Source organism: Labrus bergylta, chromosome 20 (assembly GCF_963930695.1).
Source record: "Labrus bergylta chromosome 20, fLabBer1.1, whole genome shotgun sequence".
Taxonomy (NCBI): domain Eukaryota; kingdom Metazoa; phylum Chordata; class Actinopteri; order Labriformes; family Labridae; genus Labrus; species Labrus bergylta.
In genome coordinates, this window is record NC_089214.1 from 22,409,306 (window position 1) to 22,429,305 (window position 20,000).

The 20,000-nt window shown below is 45.2% G+C and overlaps 1 protein-coding gene across 1 annotated transcript in view; it reads left to right on the plus strand.

Moving 5' to 3' along the window:
- adarb2 (adenosine deaminase RNA specific B2 (inactive)) overlaps positions 1–20,000 on the plus strand; it is a 173,066-nt gene that overhangs the window by 146,317 nt on the left and 6,749 nt on the right. The window contains exons 5-8 of the mRNA XM_020645365.3: positions 5,317–5,485; positions 7,537–7,688; positions 10,345–10,513; positions 14,731–14,912. Of these exons, the coding sequence (XP_020501021.1) occupies positions 5,317–5,485; positions 7,537–7,688; positions 10,345–10,513; positions 14,731–14,912 (672 nt within the window). The remainder of the gene's footprint in view (positions 1–5,316; positions 5,486–7,536; positions 7,689–10,344; positions 10,514–14,730; positions 14,913–20,000) is intronic.

Below are 20,000 nucleotides of genomic sequence, written 5' to 3' on the forward strand. Positions count from 1 at the left end.
TGAAAGATGAAGGATTCACTGAGCTTTAAATGCCTTCACTCAAAGATGACCTTGAGAGCAGCAGATGTTTTAAAGTCGTCATCTTTGTGCTGCTCAGAGATAATGAAAGGATTATCAGGAAGCAGTTTGTTGCTGGCGTTGGAGGGTAGATTCAGATTTGAGCTCTCGTTTTCTGTGTGTCAAAGTTCATCAAAGTTTGAGGACATGTCATGTCAGGTGTGTTGGTGCTAAACAGTTATCAAAGGAAATAGCAAGAACTTAAATAATAAAATATAAGAAGTAATTACAAATATATAAAAATCTAAAAAAAACACAAAATTTACAAAAGGTGCAATGGAGGAGTTGTGCAGTTGACAATGAAAAGTGACAAAATGAATCTTACAGTGTTTATAAATCTACTCTCAATAAATTAAAAGTCCAGTGTGTGTTAATGTAACGCATAAAATCAGTTTCAGCCTCCACATTACCAGTGGCGGTTCTAGACCACTTGTTTTGTCAGAGGGGAACATTAAACCCAGGTGAAAAATAGACAAAGATGATCGCTTTAAAAAATAGATACCATCATTAAATACCATGTTTATATTTGTTTCAGTAACAGTATTTAATACTAGATTGTGAGTCCGGTTGTTGAGTCAAATACTGTGTATGTGTTATGAGGGGGGCTCTTCCTTTTGGAGGGGTGGCCACAGGGGGGACTGCCTAGAACCGCCCATGCACATTACTGTGATGTTAATGTTGAGAGAGAGTTCAAAAAGGTCAGTCAGAGAAGGTAGGAGTGCTGCAATGGAAATATTTTTCATGCACCCTCATAATTACAGCCACCAAGGTGTTCTTAAAAGTTCTCTCTTTGCAGAATCAGTCCCACTTTTTATCAAGTAAATCAATTAATCAATCATTTGTATAGTGCCAATTCATAACAAGCATCATCTGAAGACGCTTTACAAAAGAGCATATTGGATAATATGCAGGAAGGATTTCGGCTGTGGCTCAGTTGGTAGAGTCAGTCATCTTTTACCAGGAAGTTAGAGGGTTCGATCTCCAGCTCCTGCAGCAACATGTCCGAGGTGTCCTTTGGTAACTCAATGTTACACTGAGTCATAGTGTGCTCTTATTGGAGTCTGTCTCCTCTTGACTCTTGAGGTTTATTGTTACTCCTGCTCTTTGTAACTTTTATGATTTGATCTTGTTGTTGTTGTCAAACACTTTGTACCTTCAGATCAGACGGACAGGTTTGTTATTAATAAACATTTATTTACACACTCAGCCCTCACATTGCTGGCAGTAGATGGAGTATAAGTGCAGCTTCCTCACACTTCCACCTGTTAAACTCTTGACAGGGAAATTGCTTTGTTTGACTGTCACTCTGCACCCTGCATCGCTTAGCTGCAGGTGAGGTCATAAAAATACTCTGATGAATAAACACGTGTCAGAGAAGTCGCTGTGTTTACCTCCTGAGTTGCCGTAGTGAAGCGTTGTGTGTTTTGTCTTCTTGTTAAGAGGCGGCTGACACTGAACAGTGATGTGTAGTGAACAGTGCAGAGTGCACTTTCCATCGTGAGCACTTCCAGTTCGCCATGTGTGGCGTGCATGCTTCCTGACGGTGCTGTTATCCTGCGGTGTGACATCTTTGAATCACCAGTAACAGAGGCATCTGTGTGTGAAGAGAGCCTCTGACTCCGCTACCTCCTGCTTTTTGACCCTCTGTCTCTGTGTGTGTGTGTGTCTTTGTTTTTCTGTGTGTCATGCAGCTGATTATTCCTGGTTTAAAACAGCACAGTCTCCCTCTGTCTCCCTCTCTCTCTCTCCCTCTCTCTCTCTCTCTCTCCCTCTCTCTCTCTCTCCCTCCCTCTCTCTGTCTCGCTCTGTCTCTCTCCCTCTCTCCCTCTCTCTCTCTCTCTCTCTCTCTCTCTCTCTCTCTCGCCCTCTCTCTCGCTCTGTCTCTCTCCCTCGCTCCCTCTCTCTCTCTCTCTCTCTCCCTCTCTCTCCATCTCCCTCTCTCTCCCTCTCACTCTCTCTCCCTCCCTCTCTCTCCCTCTCTGTCTCTCTCTCCCTCTCTCTCTCCCTCGCTCTCCGTCTCCCTCTCTCCCTCTCTCTCCGTCTCCCTCTCTCCCTCCCTTCTCTCTCTCTCTCTCCCTCCCTCTCTCTGTCTCGCTCTGTCTCTCTCCCTCTCTCTCTCCCTCTCTCTCTCTCCCTCTCCCTCTCTCTCTCCCTCCCTCTCTCTCCCTCTCTCTCTGTCTCTCTCCCTCTCTCCCTCTCTCTCTCTATCTCCCTCTCTCTCTTTCCCTCTCTCTCCCTCTCTCTCTTTCCCTCTCTCTCCCTCTCTCTCCCTCTCTCTCTCTCTATCTCCCTCTCTCTCTCCCTCTCTCTCTCTCTATCTCCCTCTCTCTCTTTCCCTCTCTCTCCCTCTCTCTCTTTCCCTCTCTCCCTCTCTCTCCCTCTCTCTGTCTCTCTCCCTCTCTCTCTTTCCCTCTCTCTCCCTCTCTCTCTTTCCCTCTCTCTCTTTCCCTCTCTCTCCCTCTCTCTCTTTCCCTCTCTCTCTTTCCCTCTCTCTCCCTCTCTCTCTTTCCCTCTCTCTCCCTCTCTCTCTCTCTCTCCCTCTCTCTATTTCCCTCTCTCTCCCTCTCTCTCTTTCCCTCTCTCTCTCTATTTCCCTCTCTCTCCCTCTCTCTCTTTCCCTCTCTCTCCCTCTCTCTGTCTCTCTCCTTCTCTCTCCCTCTCTCTCTCTGTCTCCCTTTCTCTCCCTCTCTCTCTCGCTTCCTCTCTCTCCCTCTCTCTCTCTCTTTCATTCATCTCTCCTCTCCTGCAAACTGAAGGCAACCTCTCTGCCAATTTCATGGCAGGGTAGTGAGCATCGCAGCAGAAATTATCCACTGCAAAATTGATCTAAACAATCGTAGAGTGGAACGGCGAGGAAAAGCACGAGAATGAAATTTGGAGAGTCTGTTACCTTTTTCAACTGACTTTGTCACCGAGGAGGAGTGTGTGTGTGTGTGTGTGTGTGTGTGTGTGTGTGTGTGTGTGTGTGTGTGTGTGTGTGTGTGTGAGTGTGTGTGTAGTTCTCCTCATGATGTTGAGATAGTCATAGATCTATACGGTCATAAATCTGACCTTCCTTTGCAGTAGTACAATAGCTTTAACCTGCAGTTTTCACTTAGCATCAGAGTGAGATATACATGAGAGCATATTAATGAATGTTTCTGAAGCTATGCATACATTACATCCATGAATCTGTTAATCACCTGTTTGCACCCAAACAAATGTGTGGTGCTTGTAAAGTAGGTGTGAAAACATGAACACAGTGACTCATAGAAGACCTCATGTAGACCTTTTCTAAACACACAGAATCACATCTGGACTCTACGTTTTGTTTTTGTATTCATCCAAGTTGAGTGTAGAAATTATTTCACATTTGGAAACTGTGTTAAGAGAAACCTCCTTAAACCGTCAGAAACTTGGAGCAGATCCAGACTCACTGGTGAACAGACATCTGACACGACTGGAATAATCTCCTGATTTCACCTCTGAATTTTAAACAGCTCCAAACACTCGTCATTTCTCACGCTGGTTTCTTCTATTACTCACACAGCCCTTATTTCTCATTATCCTACCTAATTTACGCAACAGCTTTTTATAAATATCACTAATGCCGTACATCAATAGAAAGCTACGATTCCTGTAATTCCTACCATGTAAACAATTTCAAGATCCAAACACCACAGCAGCCACAATCTATACATCTGTCAGACCACCGACAAAAAAACTCTTCTCTCTCTCTTCAAAAACGCTCCTGCAGCATCTTTAAGGGTCCCCATGATCCAAATCCAAAGAACGATTTAATCCAAACACATCACATCCATACAGAGGCAACCGCTTTTTGTTATTTATTACTGTATTTTTTGTAATTATTCATTTTTATAAACGCATTTTTTTTCTGATTGCAAAACATCAAAATGGCAGCCACACTCTGACACCTCATTGGCCAATAACTCCCATCCATTCCTTGTTCCCAGCCTGTAATAGCCAATGAGAGCCTCATTAAAAAGGAGGTGTCTGACCCTGATCTGATGTATCTACACACGGCCAGTTGTACGTGACTGTGCCGATGACTGACTCTTCTTGTAGCCAATGAAATTCTGAACATGTCGACATGCTGCTTCAATCAAACTTGCGGCCCCAAAGGCAGGAAGAGCGTTTCTAAAACCAAACAGACTGTGATCTATGATGAACGCCGCCCTAATCTGCACAGTAGTGCACACTTTTTTATGATTTTTGTGAGAATTTTCATGCATTCTGAAAGTGCAGAATTTAAGCTTTTTATTTTCTATTTGTGCTATTTGTGTAGTCTAAACTATCCTCGGGGTGCGTGTGGATGGGTGTTAAGTATTTTAAAGGATCTGTAAATTAAGCTGAAGTGAGCCATCTAACTGACCACCTCATTTAAAGTCCATGCATATCATTTTTCTTTCACCAAATGACTTTCAAAGTGAAATCATTTCTGGAGTCTAGGTCGAACTTTCTCCACCTGACCTCAGACTTTCCTTTTCTTTGTGGTCTTTAGGCTCTTTTTCCCTCCACCGCCCACACACACACACACACACACACACACACACACACACACACACACACACACACACACACACACACACACACACACACACACACACACACACACACACAGACCTCCCTCCTTTGACTTTTTTCCCTCCCTCGCCCTCCTTCCCCTCCCTCATCAGAGGAGGTGTCAGGACTCCACCGCCACAGTGCCATCTGGGCCGAGGCTGATAAAAGCTCATGTGCTGGCCCGGCGATGCCTGCAGGTCTGCCAGGAGCCGGTGAAGCCTGACTTTCAGAGCGATGGGAGAGATTTGTGGCTGCAGAGGAAGGAATGGCATGCCGTTAACGTGCTGATCCTCCCTTAAACCCCCCCTCCTCTCTGCACCCCCTCCGTCTATCTGTCAGTCTCGTCTGCTGCTCACATGGACCTGCTCAGACCTGAATCCTTACAGAGACTCTTGCTTCCCAGAAAACCATCAGGAGACAGGATGACTGTGGTCTGTGAGCATTTAACTCAATTCAAAACATTGTAGAGAGCTGTCTCCCCCCCCGCCCCCTCCTCTCTAGAGTCCATGCTCACGCAGGTTGACATGTGGTGGACACTGAAGCTTCAGTGTTTAGCCAGCTCTGCATGGGTCTGTAAACCTTTCTGCATTCCATGTGACCATAGTGTGTTACGCTCCTGGATAAAGGATTGAATGTAGTCACTGGGACTTGTGACCAGCACAATAAGCACAACTTTTGTCTGTTTTCGTTCAACAGGTCTGGACCTGAGGCACGCCCAGGTGGTGGCGTTATCCACGGGGACAAAGTGTATCAACGGGGAGTACCTGAGCGACCAGGGTCAGGTGGTCAACGACTGTCACGCTGAAGTCACGGCCCGCAGAGCGCTGCTTCGATTCCTCTACTCTCAACTGGAACTCTACTTAAGGTAAAAATTTGTCAGTAGTTCCACTTTTCAGAAAATGTGCGCTCAAACAGGCCGTTTGGAGATTTTCCCTTCATGACATCACAAAGGGCAGTAACCCCTCCCCCAGGTGGATGACACTCCCACAGCTAGGTGTTTGTTCTGCCCTCTGAGTCTGCCTTCTCACCGTAAACAATAGGACATGGAGTGAGACACCCAAGCCCTTCCAGAGAGTGGGCGTGGTTAGACACAGCTCATTTACATATTTTAAGGTACAGACACAGAAACAGCCTCTTCTGAGCAGGGCTGAAATAGAGGGGATGATCAATTGATCAAATACAGGATCAGAGTGGATTTAGAACAAGAAACTTCACACACATGTTTTAGGGAGATCTGAGACTTATATAAACTGGTTGAAGATGAGGAGGAAGATATGTGAGCTTTAAGTATAAAATAACTCATGAAGCATCATAATTGTCCCTTTAAGTTTTGGATCTTTATGTGTTTTATGTAACATTTTACCCAAATACAGTCCTTGGGTTAAAGTAATCAGTTACATTTATTATTACAGTTAAAGTTTGATCAACAGCATTATAAATCCGGTTTGTTTTGACGTCCTGTTGCAAACCCTCTCCTTTTTAATAACCTCCAAGTGGAGGGAAGCCCCGCTGTATCTCACAGTGAGCCATATGTGCGCACTTCTCTCCAGCTAACTAAGCATATTATCACACACTTACCTGCTTCAGCTCAGGGTCTAAACGGACTGTTTGTTTTTAGCACTTTTTTTAAGTGCTTCTGCTTTGTGTGTGCAGCTTGCCGTGTTGCACAAACTCTCACCATTATACTCACCAGTATCACGAGAGCGTGTTGATGAGCTCTGACCCCATACTGCCTCCGGTTCACAAGTATATATTGTCTGTTTTTTCTAACTCCCTGAGGAACCCGATAGCGAGGCTGATTCATCAGATTAGTGGCCAGAAGTCTCCATCTTTGAATGTCATATTAGCATACACGGCACACACTTCTTGTCTTAGCACAATGCTGGCTGGCAGGTAGAGTAAAAATGGCTAATGGGAAAGATAACTCATAATGAAATGACCAAACAAAATGCCAGATCTGCCATATTTACACTCAGTAAAGGACATCGGAGAGGCAGGAGAGGTTCTATTAAGACTGTTGTCGTGCTCTGCATCAGGATGTAAATATACAATGTGTGTGCATTAACGTGTGTGTGAGTCGTAAATGTAGTTTTCCTTCTTATAGCCTTAAACAACGGCCTAGTTTCTGTAGGTTAAAGTGACAACCACTCTTTAGCCACACGCAAAGATTCAACTCAATGTTAATAGATGAGATGGATCATGTGACTTGTTACCAGGCTGCCATGAGAAAAGACATATAATCACTGATTCTGTCTTTAGGTTACGTTATTATCACAGTTTGAAAAGTGTACCTGCTGTGTCAGATTTCATTTAATCCACTCTAACTTCTTTCCTCTTGCTACTCCGCTAAACCAAAACGACATGTTTATGTACTTCCCCGAGTACTGCCGAGGTGTCTTTGAGCAAGGCACCGAACCCCCAACTGCTCTGGTGCACTCCTTGTGTAGAAGCCCCACTCTGACATCTCTCCACTAATGCATGTCCACAGCTCCTGTTTGTGCATGTTTGTGATTCAAGCCTATGTGTGTGAGAAACATGTCTCTTAATAACAGAGTGTAAAACCAGAATTTCCCCTCTGGGATTAATAAAGTATATCAAACACCATCTCACCTGGACCAGTTCTTTAGAAGTCCTTCATGACGACACCTTTGTGACTCAGACTCAAAGAGTGTATAGACCACAGGATAGATTCAGTCTCCATGTTTCCCTGCACATGTGGACAGCCTAAGTAATGTCCACGAGTCATTCTGACAGGAGGTGAATGGACTTTGGTCCGAGAGGCTCGGTGTCCATCGGTGCCTCGCTCCATCACTGGGAACGAAAAGAGGAAATCTATTTCTCAGGATGTGATGAATGGTGTTACCCTTCTCATCAGTCACCCTCCTACTTGTTGTTTTTCTCTTCTCTCTGCTGCAGTAAAAGGCCGGAGGACTGGGAGGAGTCGATATTCGTGCGACACAAGGAGTGCGGCTTCAGGTTGAGAGACAACGTCCATTTCCACATGTACATGAGCACGTCGCCGTGTGGGGACGGGAGGCTCAACTCGCCCTATGAAATCTCCACGGACCGTAAGATACAATGCCTTTCTGTTTCTTAATTTGGACACATGTTGGCTTCACTTAAAGGAGCAGTATGTAACTCTGACCCCTAGTGTTTAAAATGGGTACTACATTGTAGAGAGCTGTCTCCCCCCCCTCCCCCCTCCTCTCTAGAGTCCATGCTCATGCAGGTCACCATGTGGTGGACACTGAAGCTTCAGTGTTTATCCAGCTCTGCATGGGTCTGTAAACCTTTCTGTGTTCTAACCTCTCTCCATTTTTCAAAAGCATCTCCAATATTGATCCTAGTTTGAGCACGTTTCTGCTCGTGGAGCTTATTAGAAACATGCAGAGGCTTTTTAGGTCGGGTACAATCACTTCTATCTGAACCACTTCTCTTGCCCGCTTCCATCACTGCAACACCTGTTGACCTGATAACTGCTCTCATATCTGACAAACCGAGGGGCGTCCAAAACAGCCGTGTGGGGGTGTCTTAAAAGCGCCTACCTTCTCTGGTCCAAACAAATCCAGAGCATTCAGGAGCAGAATCTAAAGTTAGAAGGAGGACATACTGGCTGCTGCATTGTTGTCAGAGAAGCCAGCACTTCAACATAGCATGTTTCCTTAATGTCTGATCAGATAGTAAGATACCTTTATCATTTCACTCTCTACACATCTTGCTGATTGGTTCTTGAAGACAAATCAAAGAAAATCTGATTTTATTAAACACATGATGACTTTCTACATGAAGCAATAACGTCTCGTTCTCTAAGGAAGTCAGAATACTTTCTCGTGCAGATATTCAGTTTTTATTTCTCAAACACAGACGCCTCTCGTTTGGATCTCTTTCATGTCACATCGTGTCTTCAGCCTCTTTAAGCCACGCCGTGCTGACTACATGACTTTTTATTGCCTACACACTGAAAATAAATAGCACATTTATTTAGACGATCTGACCAGCATTTTCCTGACGGCCTACGAGCTCAGAAATGTAATCGGTCCGCAGTTTCCATCAGTCGAACGTTTATTTTTCCCCTCTACTTTAGCTCCATGAATATACATAACATGCAGAGATGTTTTCTGACACCAGTAAAGACGGGAACAGAGAGAGAGAGAGAGAGAGAGAGAGAGTGAGAGAGAGAGTGATTGCAGAAGCCTTTGAACCTGATGTTTCTGCTCATTAAACCTTTTTAAATGTTCTGCTGCACTCTTAGAGATTATAAAAATTACACAGTACCTTTTCATGGCTGTTCCTGAGCTGGAAGTCTGGGCTTAAAATGAAGCTGCTGTCATATCCATGGAGGAAAGGAAGGAAGGACAGAGTGTTTAAATCCAAAGAAAGGAGAGGTTACTAAACAGAAACAGTGATAACCAACATGCCCCCGGCCTCCATATTAGGGAGATATCCAAGCTGTAATTTACCAAAAACAAGTCAAACAATTGATCCTGCTCCTCTGTTTGAATGTCTCCTTCTCCCTGACTTCTTCAGTTTACACGATACAGACTTTTTATGATCACCTTATACTTTTATAGTATCAGGATAATACAGGCCATTCTGCCTTGCACAATCATGAATCCACTTGGAAAAGGTTCAAACAAGCGGCAACCTCGGGTCTTGAAAAATGGAGCCAATACAGAAGTGCAAAATCCTGCAGTTCATCGAGTGTCCACTTGAGGTTGGCTGCAGGAACACAAGAAGTCACATACACACAACAGCCTGTTTTTACAGCAGAAACAAACATGTTTACAGCCTGGTACAAAAAAACAAATAGGTCTGATTAGTTATTGTGAATTGTTCTGAATTTCTTGATTGTAAAAATCCCAGCAGTGCACAAGAACTAGTTACCTCCAGGCCTAGGACATCGAACAAGGCACGTGTCTGAAAGGTGTCTGCATGTTTCTAATAAGCTCCACGAGCAGAAACGTGCTCAAACTAGGATCAATATTGGAGATGCTTTTGAAAAATGGAGAGAGGTTAGAACACAGAAAGGTTTACAGACCCATGCAGAGCTGGATAAACACTGAAGCTTCAGAGTCCACCACATGGTGACCTGCGTGAGCATGAACTCTAGAGAGGAGGGTGGGGGGGGGGAAATAGCTCTCTACAATGTTTTGAATTTAGACTGCAGTTCCCATTTTAAACACTAGGGGTCAGAGTTACATACTGCTCCTTTAATGTCTTTAATGAAGAACACCATGGCTGTGTGGAAACTTCTCTGTGTAGAGAAAAGGTTCCTCTTCTCTGAACTGCAGCCTGCTCATCATCATCATGGAGCAACAATCAGTCAAACACTTACTTCATTAACAATTAGACAGCCAGCCGTCCTCAGATAAAAGATTTAATTCCCTAAATGAAGCCCTTAACCTCATTTAAACTTCTGCTCAGAAAGAAATGACAGATTTGATCCTCCACTGGAAGCTGTGTCGTTTGATTCAAGTATAATAGAAATGTTTCACTGTTTTCATCTGAATCTTTGCTGTTTTTTTTATTTAATTTGATCAGAGATCTTCAGAATGAGTCCTGGCTGCTGGCTGACATGATTAGATCTGCTTGGTGTTATTTAGAAATAACAGACTTCATTACTGAATAATTGAATTGGGTTTGCAGTAAATCCGTGTAATTCGATGTGACATAATGTGGAGACGTGAAGCTCAGGCTGTGGTTTTATGTCTTTCTGTTTTGTAGTCCACAGCAGCAGACACCTCATGAGGAAGCACCGCAGCCACCTGCGGACCAAAATCGAGTCAGGAGAGGGGACCGTACCCGTGAGATGTCGAGGGGCGGTCCAGACGTGGGACGGCGTTTTACAGGGCGAGCAGCTCATCACCATGTCCTGCACCGACAAGATCACCAGGTCAGAGCGGTCAGAGGAAACCTTTGAGTTGTAAAATAAAACTCTCTGTTAGTAATCTCTTTTCACTGGGGTCACCGGGTCGAAACTAAATCATTAGAACCAGCTCTCAGAGGTCAGACACGTTCTTGGTTTTAAACTTCAGGGCTTAGTGTTGTACTACTCGAAATCGGTCTTGGTCTGAAGAGCGGTCTTGAGACCACTTCATCAAGGTCTCGATCTGGGTCTCATCTCAGAAGCCAAAGCATTTTTACTCGGTCTCATCTCGGTCTCTGACTGGGCGGAATCTGGATTTTAAATCAAGACGGTCAAGACCACCACTGAAAGGCTAGTTTTTCAGGAGTTTTCTGCAAATGTGAAAGCCCAGTGAGAGATGAAATTCTGTAATTTCTACTTTTTGTTCAGAGTGGGGAGGTTATTTCAGAGCAGCACATATTAAAGCGTGTAGATCGTGATGATTTCACCGTAAAGGTCGACACATTAAAGTCTGACATAACCCTCAAGCAGCCAACATGATCATCACATCGGCCCACGCAGGACGTCAGAGCGAGGGGTGGTCAGAGTATGGATTAAAGGGTTAACTTTATGAGGAGATAAGCTTCTTTATGAGAGTGACTGATCTCTGTTTAAACAAAGCTGTTTAAAATGTGCTTCAGGAGAGAGGTACAGGTGGGTCTGATATTTACCTCGGCTCGTGTGTGTGTGTGTGTGTTTGTGTCAGCCTGAGCCGTGCTGGATGTGAAATCTTTTCAGTCCTGAGAGTATTGATTTCCCATATTTGACTTGAACGGCTAATCCCGCTCTAATGAATTAGTGTATTAATCACGTCATTGTTTTAATCTGCAGGAGTGATGCTCCTCGGGCTAACTGTGGGGTATTTATCTAGATTTGATCATGTGAGGGAAACACTCTCAGCCCTATAAATATATCAAAAACACTTCTGTTTTCCCGTTGATTCTTCACATATTTCCTGTATTATTTACTTCTGGTAACACATTCATGAATCAGACGGAGCAGATTCTGTGTCTGTGTTGTGAGATGATTATGTTCTGAATGTATTGTGCACATGTTGGCAGCCTGAGCAGGACAGACGGCGACGCTAAATCAGGACAGCTTTGCTCTCACGCTTCATTTTCACACAGTCCTCATGTGTGAGGAGTGAGGCAGCGATGTGTACACACCCGAGCATCTTTACAGGCAGAGGGGGGCTTCCACCACACACACACACACACACACACACACACACACACACACACACACACACACACACACACACACATACACACACACACACACACACACACACACACACACACACACATATGCATAGTGATATTGGATCACTGGAGATAAAAATATCTGTTTAACTTTAGGATCTAAATTTAAAATGATGAGGAATACTTTAAGAAGTGATGATAACTGAGGATCAAGGAGAGAAATGTGGATTTAAAAGAACAGTATGTAACTCTGACTCTCTTAAAATAGGTACTGCAGTCCAAATTCTAAACATTGTAGAGAGCTGTCTCCCCCCCCTCCTCTCTAGAGTCTCACACAGGTCACCATGTGGTGGACACTGAAGCTTCAGTGTTTATCCAGCTCTGCATGGGTCTGTAAACCTTTCTGTGTTCTAACCTCTCTCCATTTTTCAAAAGCATCTCCAATATTGATCCTAGTCTGGAAGAAAAACATTCGCTTCAGCAGACACTAGCCCTTATAGGTTTTTCCTCGTCGATCTTCAAGTTTATATGTACAAACCTATCAACGTGCATGTAATAAATGAGCCTTTCCAATGTAGCCATTTATCGACGGCCTATAAACGTCATGCTAACATTTTGATAACATCAGGCGAAATTTTTACTCGAGAGCTGGCAGGAAAAAATCTGTAACTCGTCAGGGTGAAAATGAATCTGTTTTGGTTCACACATGTAGCTCAGCCTGAAACTTCCTGAAGTTTTCAGGAGTGTTGTGCATGTGTGAAAAGGATGATAACGACTCAGTGTTAAAAGGCACACACTCCTCCAGGTGAGTTACCTGGACGTCTCTTAAATCAGTTTTTAATATCATCTCAGTTCTTCTGCCAGGACGGGGTCCTTAACGGGAACTGAACCCGTGAATTTAGCTTAGTAAGCAGCACACTGTGCCAACTGAGCCATGCAGGACTACAGCTGAGACACTGCTCTGTGTGTGGGAGAGGATTGTCACACACACACACACACACACACACACACACACACACACACACACACACACTCAGAGGTGAAGCCTTCTCCTGTGGAGCCTCTGTTAATTTGACCAATTTGATTCAGTTGGCCCGGGCTGGAGATGGTGTGATTAAAATCTACCCAGGTCACCAACGGGGGTGAAAGCAATTACTTTACAAAAAATAGAGTGACGGAGGGAGAGAGGAGGGAGAAGGGACACCCGCTTTTCTTTCCTTTGCACAAATCCCCCCCCCCCATTTCTTCCCTCCTCCTTCCCCTTGCCAGTCCAGACGGCAGACACGCTCGTTTTGCTCGGCAGCCTCCTCTCTCTGTTTTTTTATATCGGTGTAAATGATGGGTGGCCGTCGTTAAAGTGAGTGGGTCACCAGGGGCCAGTTTATCAAGGTCAGGGTGGAATGTGGAACCGCGGACACACACACACATGCTGCAGTCTTGAAGTGATCCCGTGGATGCTCTTCTCATCCTCTGTCACACTCATTTCCTAACCTCCCATTACCTTTTTATTCGCCCACGTCCTCCAGCTCCTGCACTTTATTACAGTTAGTTCAGCCCTGACCGCGGGGGATTTTAGGATCTTTGCTCTCATCGTAAACATTTCTGATAATGTGTGACGCTTCACCTGGTGATCCTCGTTTTGTTTTCTTAATCCCGGCCATGCAGAGCTCCTTTACTAATATTTGATTTGAAGTCGACAGCTGGATTTAATTGAGGGGCCTAAATGGCTTTTTATATAACGATGATGTTCTCAATTCCAGTGCAGTTTTATGCAGATGAACACATTACTTTAATGGTCGGCGTTTAGCGGGGGGAGGGAAGAAAAGAAATGATGTACAGAGAGAGAGAGAGAGAGAGAGAGGGAGAAGAGGTCTCTCCTCTCTTTAAATTCACACGCCCAAGCCAGATGGCTGCCTTTTCTTGCATGAGATTAGAAGATGTTTCTGATTCACGGTGTCGCTTTCTGGGTAAATTAATATTTCAGGCTAAACTCTTTCTGTTTTTGTTGGAGGTGTGTGTGTGTGTGTGGTGTGTGTGCACGCTCCTCCTCCTCCCTGTTTGAAAGAGGAAGGACAGATCCTGAAGACAGATAGCAGGTAAAGCGTAGGCGGGTGCTGCTGCGTGATGTTAATTGACTCCTGGAGATGGAAAGAAGCCATAATGAGTGATTATTAAGTCTGCGAGGAAAGAGAAAAAAAACAAGCAGCAGCCTTAATTGCATCCATGATAAAGAGACATTGATTAACAAAAAGAACAATGATCTAAAAATTAGCAGCTCAACGTGCAGGCTTTGATTGTGCCTGGCATAAGTTCATTAGTCCAGAGCTGCAGAGAGCACGCCGCTTTCTCTCTCTATGAAGGGCAGGACTGATAATAAACACGCTAATTACCATTTTGCATCCATAAATTAGCATCTGGTGGCTAAATAGAGAGGGTTTCAGCTGAAAGTGGCACACGACCAGCTGGCTACAGTACCAGGCGTGAGGATTAGCCTCACAGTGATTTTGTGTCACATGTGGATCTCTGCACAAACACTGAGGTGATCGCACAAAGCGAGCGCCGGGCGATCAACACGGCTCTCCTGCAGTGCATTAACCTCTGTGGCACTGATGAATGCACACATGGTAATGTGTTGTTCCATGTAATGAATGCTGATGCACTGACCTTTGGCTGTGCTGCTGCTGTTGTTGTTGCTGTTGTTGTCTGTGGTGATGGTTTGAGGACGTGTGTGTGTCTGTCAGATTATGTGTGCTGTCAGTCCAGGCTGTTATTCATCACGTCCCACATCAAGATAATGATCAAATTGTCTCCACCTGTCATTGAAGTTCGCTCTCTTTTTCTCCCCTCCTCTCTCCCTCCTCCCTCTTTTTTTCTGATTTTTCCACCTGATTCTGTCTCCCTTCCAACCTTCTCTCCCTCCCCAAACCGTTGCCTTTCCTCCTCCTTTTGCACATTTCTTCCTTCTCCCTCGACCGTCACACTTCTTTCTATCTTCACCTCCAGGTGGAACATCCTGGGCCTTCAGGGGGCGCTGCTAAGCCACTTCGTGGAGCCGGTGTACCTGCACAGCGTGACCGTGGGCAGCCTCCGTCACACAGGACATCTGAACAGAGTTCTGAACCAGCGGCTGGAGCGGCCGGGCCCGCTGCCCCCCACACACAGACGTAACCAGCCCCTGCTCAGCGGTACGAACACAACACAGGAATCATATGAAACCAGAAAGTTACAAACTCATTTTTTGACCGTTTTGGACGCCCCTCAGTTTGTCAGATATGAGAGCAGTTATCAGGTCAACAGGTGTTGCAGCGATGGAAGCGGGCAAGAGAAGTGGTTCAGATAGAAGTGATTGTACCCGACCTAAAAAGCCTCTGCATGTTTCTAATAAGCTCCACGAGCAGAAACGTGCTCAAACTAGGATCAATATTGGAGATGCTTTTGAAAAATGGAGAGAGGTTAGAACACAGAAAGGTTTACAGACCCATGCAGAGCTGGATAAACACTGAAGCTTCAGAGTCCACCACATGGTGACCTGTGTGAGCATGGACTCTAGAATGGAGGGGGCGGGTGTTAATTTATGTTAATTTTTGACGACTCTTAACTTTAATTTCTCTTCACATTTAGAGGCAGAAAGACAAGGGTTGAGATTATTTAAATTCTTTCAAAGCACATCAGAAACACACCAGGAATAATCTGAATCCTCTCTGGTTGATTCATAAACTATTTTCCACATGACTTCAGAGGTCGGTTGGTCTAATTTTGGCTTTTTCACAGGTTTTTCTTTCTTCATCTTTTCAGCTAAATGTCAGCCGCTGCTTTCGAGCGGTGACATTCCTCTCTGTGTTTTCAGTCGGGGCCTTCCCTTACACAGATCCTGGGCCATATGAATACAGTGTCTATTTTCAGAAGCTGCTTTTAATAAATGTGTCAGCTCACAACAGATTTCACATGTAACACCCGCACAAACACACACACACACACACACACACACACACACACACACACACACACACACACACACACACACACACACACACACACACACACACCCGCACAAACACACACACACACACACACACACACACACACACACACACACACACACACACACACACACACAAACACACACGTTTGACACACTGGTGTCGCCGTGCTCCTCCACAGTCACATTGTGCCAAGCAGACAAGCAGCAGCAGAGAAGTCGTCTGGCACGTTGGCCCGGGGGGCTCCGCTGAGACCCGCGGCGTTTGTTTGTAGTCGAGATGAATGCTGGAAGAGGATCTGAATGACACCCAACTTGTCGAGACTGAATCAGACGTCACTTCAGATCTAGGCCAGTCGGAGCGGCACAGCGACACACAGGATGTAGGGCAGGTTTTGTAGCTCGGGATCAATGACGAGAACAAAGACAATCACACACTCGGAGCATGTTTTATCATCGGAGCTGCACACAATGAATCAACTTAAACCCGACGCACTCTTCTTCTACTTCTATCAGGTTTAAGTGCACGTCCTGAAGGGCGTCGGGGCTCTTTGTGTTACCAGGGTTAGCTCCAGGTAATTGAGTGTCGTGAGGATGAACATCGTTTGAGGCCGGTCCTCATCAAGATTGATAATTGTGCTGGATTGTCCTCTGCTGACGATGGCAGCGATGAATTTATCATGGAGTCCTCCGAACGCCGCCTCACAGAACATTTCTCATCGTTTGACTTGTCTGAGGTGGAAGTTTTAGTTTCTGATATTTCAAGCAGCAGTTAATATTTGGAGAGTTGTAGTCATGTAGGATCTATTTCTTAGTTATTAAAAGTATTTAATAAGCGTAGGTCTGATATACCTCACAGTTAGTGCAGGGTTTGTTTAAAGACAGAGAAGATCTTTTCTTCTACCTCAAACGAGGCGGCTAAATGTCCTTCCTGTTTATGTTTGTGCTCCGTTTTAAAGAAAAGGCTCAAATATTGTAGACAAAAAGAATCTCTGGGTGTCAGTCCCACCTTTTGCTTTCAGAAGAGGGGAGCATGCAGGATTTCTCTTCATTATGACCCGTTTCTTTATTCAGAGAATGAACAGTGGATAGAGCAGGAGAATGGGGAACGCCATGCAGGAAATGAGCCACAGGTCAGACTTCAACCTTGGCCGTCCGCTTAGAGGACTATAGCCTCCAAACATGCACGACCTTACCGCTAGGCCATCAGTGTCCAGTTTATATTTTGAGATTGGGTGTTCTTTCTCAAAAACACAAAACAGCTAAATCTGTTTAACATCATCAGCTGCGTCCACTTTGCTGTACATTTTAATCCGTGGGGTGTAAGGGCCTGATCACACAGAAACGCTTTGCGTTTGGAATGGCCACTCCAAAGATGCTTGAGCGTTTCTGTGGGGAAAAACAGCCGGGAGCACCATGTGGAGGTAAAGACCTCCTACATGGTTTGATCGGCTGCTTCGGCAAAAAGTGACATTGACGAGCGCAGCGACTCTGCGTCTTGAGCTGAAAAGTTGAAAATGTTTAATGTGAGCCCATAACCTGAAAAAAAACAAAAACAGCCTTGAAATGACTCTCTCCAGATCCACGGGATGTTTAAACACGGTGGGCTTTTAGGTCGGATTGATACACTTTGCACCCCAACAGAAGGGAAGCAAAAAAGTAGGATTGTATGGATCGTTTATTTTGATACCATTCTCAACTTTTGACAGTGGAAACGCCATGAAATGTGTAACGTACAGAACCGGACCGCTGGGTGGAAACAGGGTTAAAACACCAAAATGTAGGAATAGGACCCAGCTTTTCAAAACATGGACATTACCTTTTAACGGTGAGGTTCCTTTGTGTTGTTGGATGATACACACCCCTCTTTACTCTCAACAGAGGTGGCCTCTGAACGCCCTCTCCTCTGACACACTTCACCATCGTGTGTTTTCTGTGTGTGTGTCCAAACTGTCAGATCTTTGCACCTGCAGCATCTCTGAGCAGCTCCACTCTATGGAAGGGGAGGAGAGAGAGGAGGAGGGGGAGATGGATAGACGCTGGAAATGGCCCTACACCAAATCAATGTAATCACAGTGCTTATCAGACAGCCATTCAATGTGAAGGCAGCTCGACAGAGAGAGAGAGAGAGAGAGAGAGAGACAGGCTAAGGGGAGAGAGAGAGAGAGAGAGAGAGACAGAGAGAGAGAGAGAGAGAGAGAGAGAGAGAGAGACAGGCTAAGGGGGAGAGAGAGAGAGAGAGACAGGCTGTGGGGGAGAGAGAGAGACAGAGAGAGAGAGAGAAGGCTGTGGGGGAGAGAGAAAGAGAGAGAGACAGGCTGAGGGCGAGAGAGAGAGAGAGAGAGAGAGACTGAGGGAGAAAGAGAGAGAGAGACAGAATGGAAGGAAGGGGAGAAAGGAGAGGACAGCCCCCCCCCCCCCCCCCCCCCCCCATCTCCTCTGCCGTCCTTTCAGAGACTCTGATGAGCTCCTCGGCTTTTGTGTGTCCAGGGTTCTTTAAAAGTATCAACCCCGGAGGAAATTCCTGGGGTTTGCAGGGCTCGCTCTTATCGCACGCAGCCAAGGCAGCTCCACCTGAACCCCGAGGGCCAAACACATCGATGGGCCGACTCGTCCTTCACTCTCGTCCTGATGCCCGCTCTTCCACTGCAGCAAGAACACAAACTGCGGCGGGGATTTTTTGAGGGTTTTGGAGAATCAGAACAAAAGTAGATAAAGGAAACATTAATGAAGGTTGGAGTTTTATCATTACGCTCCCAGGTGAGTCTTAAAGCTACAGCCTGTTTTTTACCCACAGAATCAATATGACATGGACGTAGTGTCAGTGACATCACCCATTGGTCTCTGAAGGGGTGTTGTGAAGCCCAACGATGGTGGTCGCCAGATAGGAAATGATATCTGAACCCAACTTTCAATCAGTCAGGTAACAGGCAAAGGTGGAGCAGGGGCGGGCCTTAAGCCTGCTGGCACACAGCTCCAACGTGCCCACCTGTCAATCAATTAATTAATCAATCAATTAATTGTTATTTATAAAGCGCCAATTACTTTTTTTTTTTGTACCTGCAGACAGTTTACAAACAAAGAGCAGGTCACTCTTTTTTCATTATGTAACAAGTTAACACCAAACTTCTCAGAAGAATGAACACATAGGGTGTCTGTGGCTCAGTTGGTAGAGTCATCGCCTTTCAAATGAAACGTTGAGGGTTCGATCCCTAGCTGAGCAACATGTCCAATTGGGCAAGATGCTTAACCCCATATTGTTCCTGCTGCTTTGCTGGCGGTATATGACTAGATTAGAGTTGTACTTACTCTCTGATGTACGTCTCCTTGGATAAAAGCGTCTGCTAAGTGAATTGTAACATTGTAAGACATGGACATTAATCAGCGTCAATCAACCCATGTCACACTGCTTACATGGAGGAGGCGGCGCTTATGACCTATACTGCATTCAGTCAGCAGGGCGAGCTCCAAATGTTTTGGCTTCACTTTCAGGGAGCTGTAACGTCATCCATCTTTTTATACAGTCTGAATATTTGGCTGAAACAGTTTTTGTTAAGTCAGTCATAATAACACTGCTTGACTCCTTTTAGCCGTCGCTTTAGCTCTCCTAGCTGCTCCTCCCTCATGAGGAAACCTCACAGTAACACTGAACAGCTGCAATGTGTACAAACAAAAACACACCTCAGATATTATTACAGCGTTGTGTGTACTGTACTCATACGTATCCCCTAACCGGAGGCTTTAATTCTGCCTCCTTTATGTTTCCCAAAAGAGGAATTGATCAAGTCTTCAATGAGGGAAAAATCAAATTGTCTATTAGAGACACAGAGGAGCGAAGTCCATTGAAGGGATGAAATGAGGCATGAATGGAGCGAGAGAAAAGAGGAGGCAGGATGGATGGGAGGGCCTTTTGTTCACGGAGGAGAGATGGGTAATAAGAGACTCTGAGGATTGTTTCTGTGGCAGGCGATTCATCCGAGCTGCAAGAAAAGACGAGCAGCGATTGGTGAATGGAAGAGTGTAGACGGGGAAACGAGTGTGGCAGGCAGAGAGATGATCTGCAGCCGTGCATTGTGGGATTGTACATCAGGTATTGTACTGTAACAAGCTGTCTGTCAGGCGCTGGGATCAGAGGAAGCTGCTCTTCAGAATGTGTCTGTGTGTTTATATGAAGGTGTTTTTAACGCCGTATGATGGAATAAATAACTGCGAGGAAGCCGAGGTGAAGCCTCTCCTCCTGAAAACATTTCTACTGATTCACCGCGGATATAAAACTGTCAGAGTGTGTTAGCCT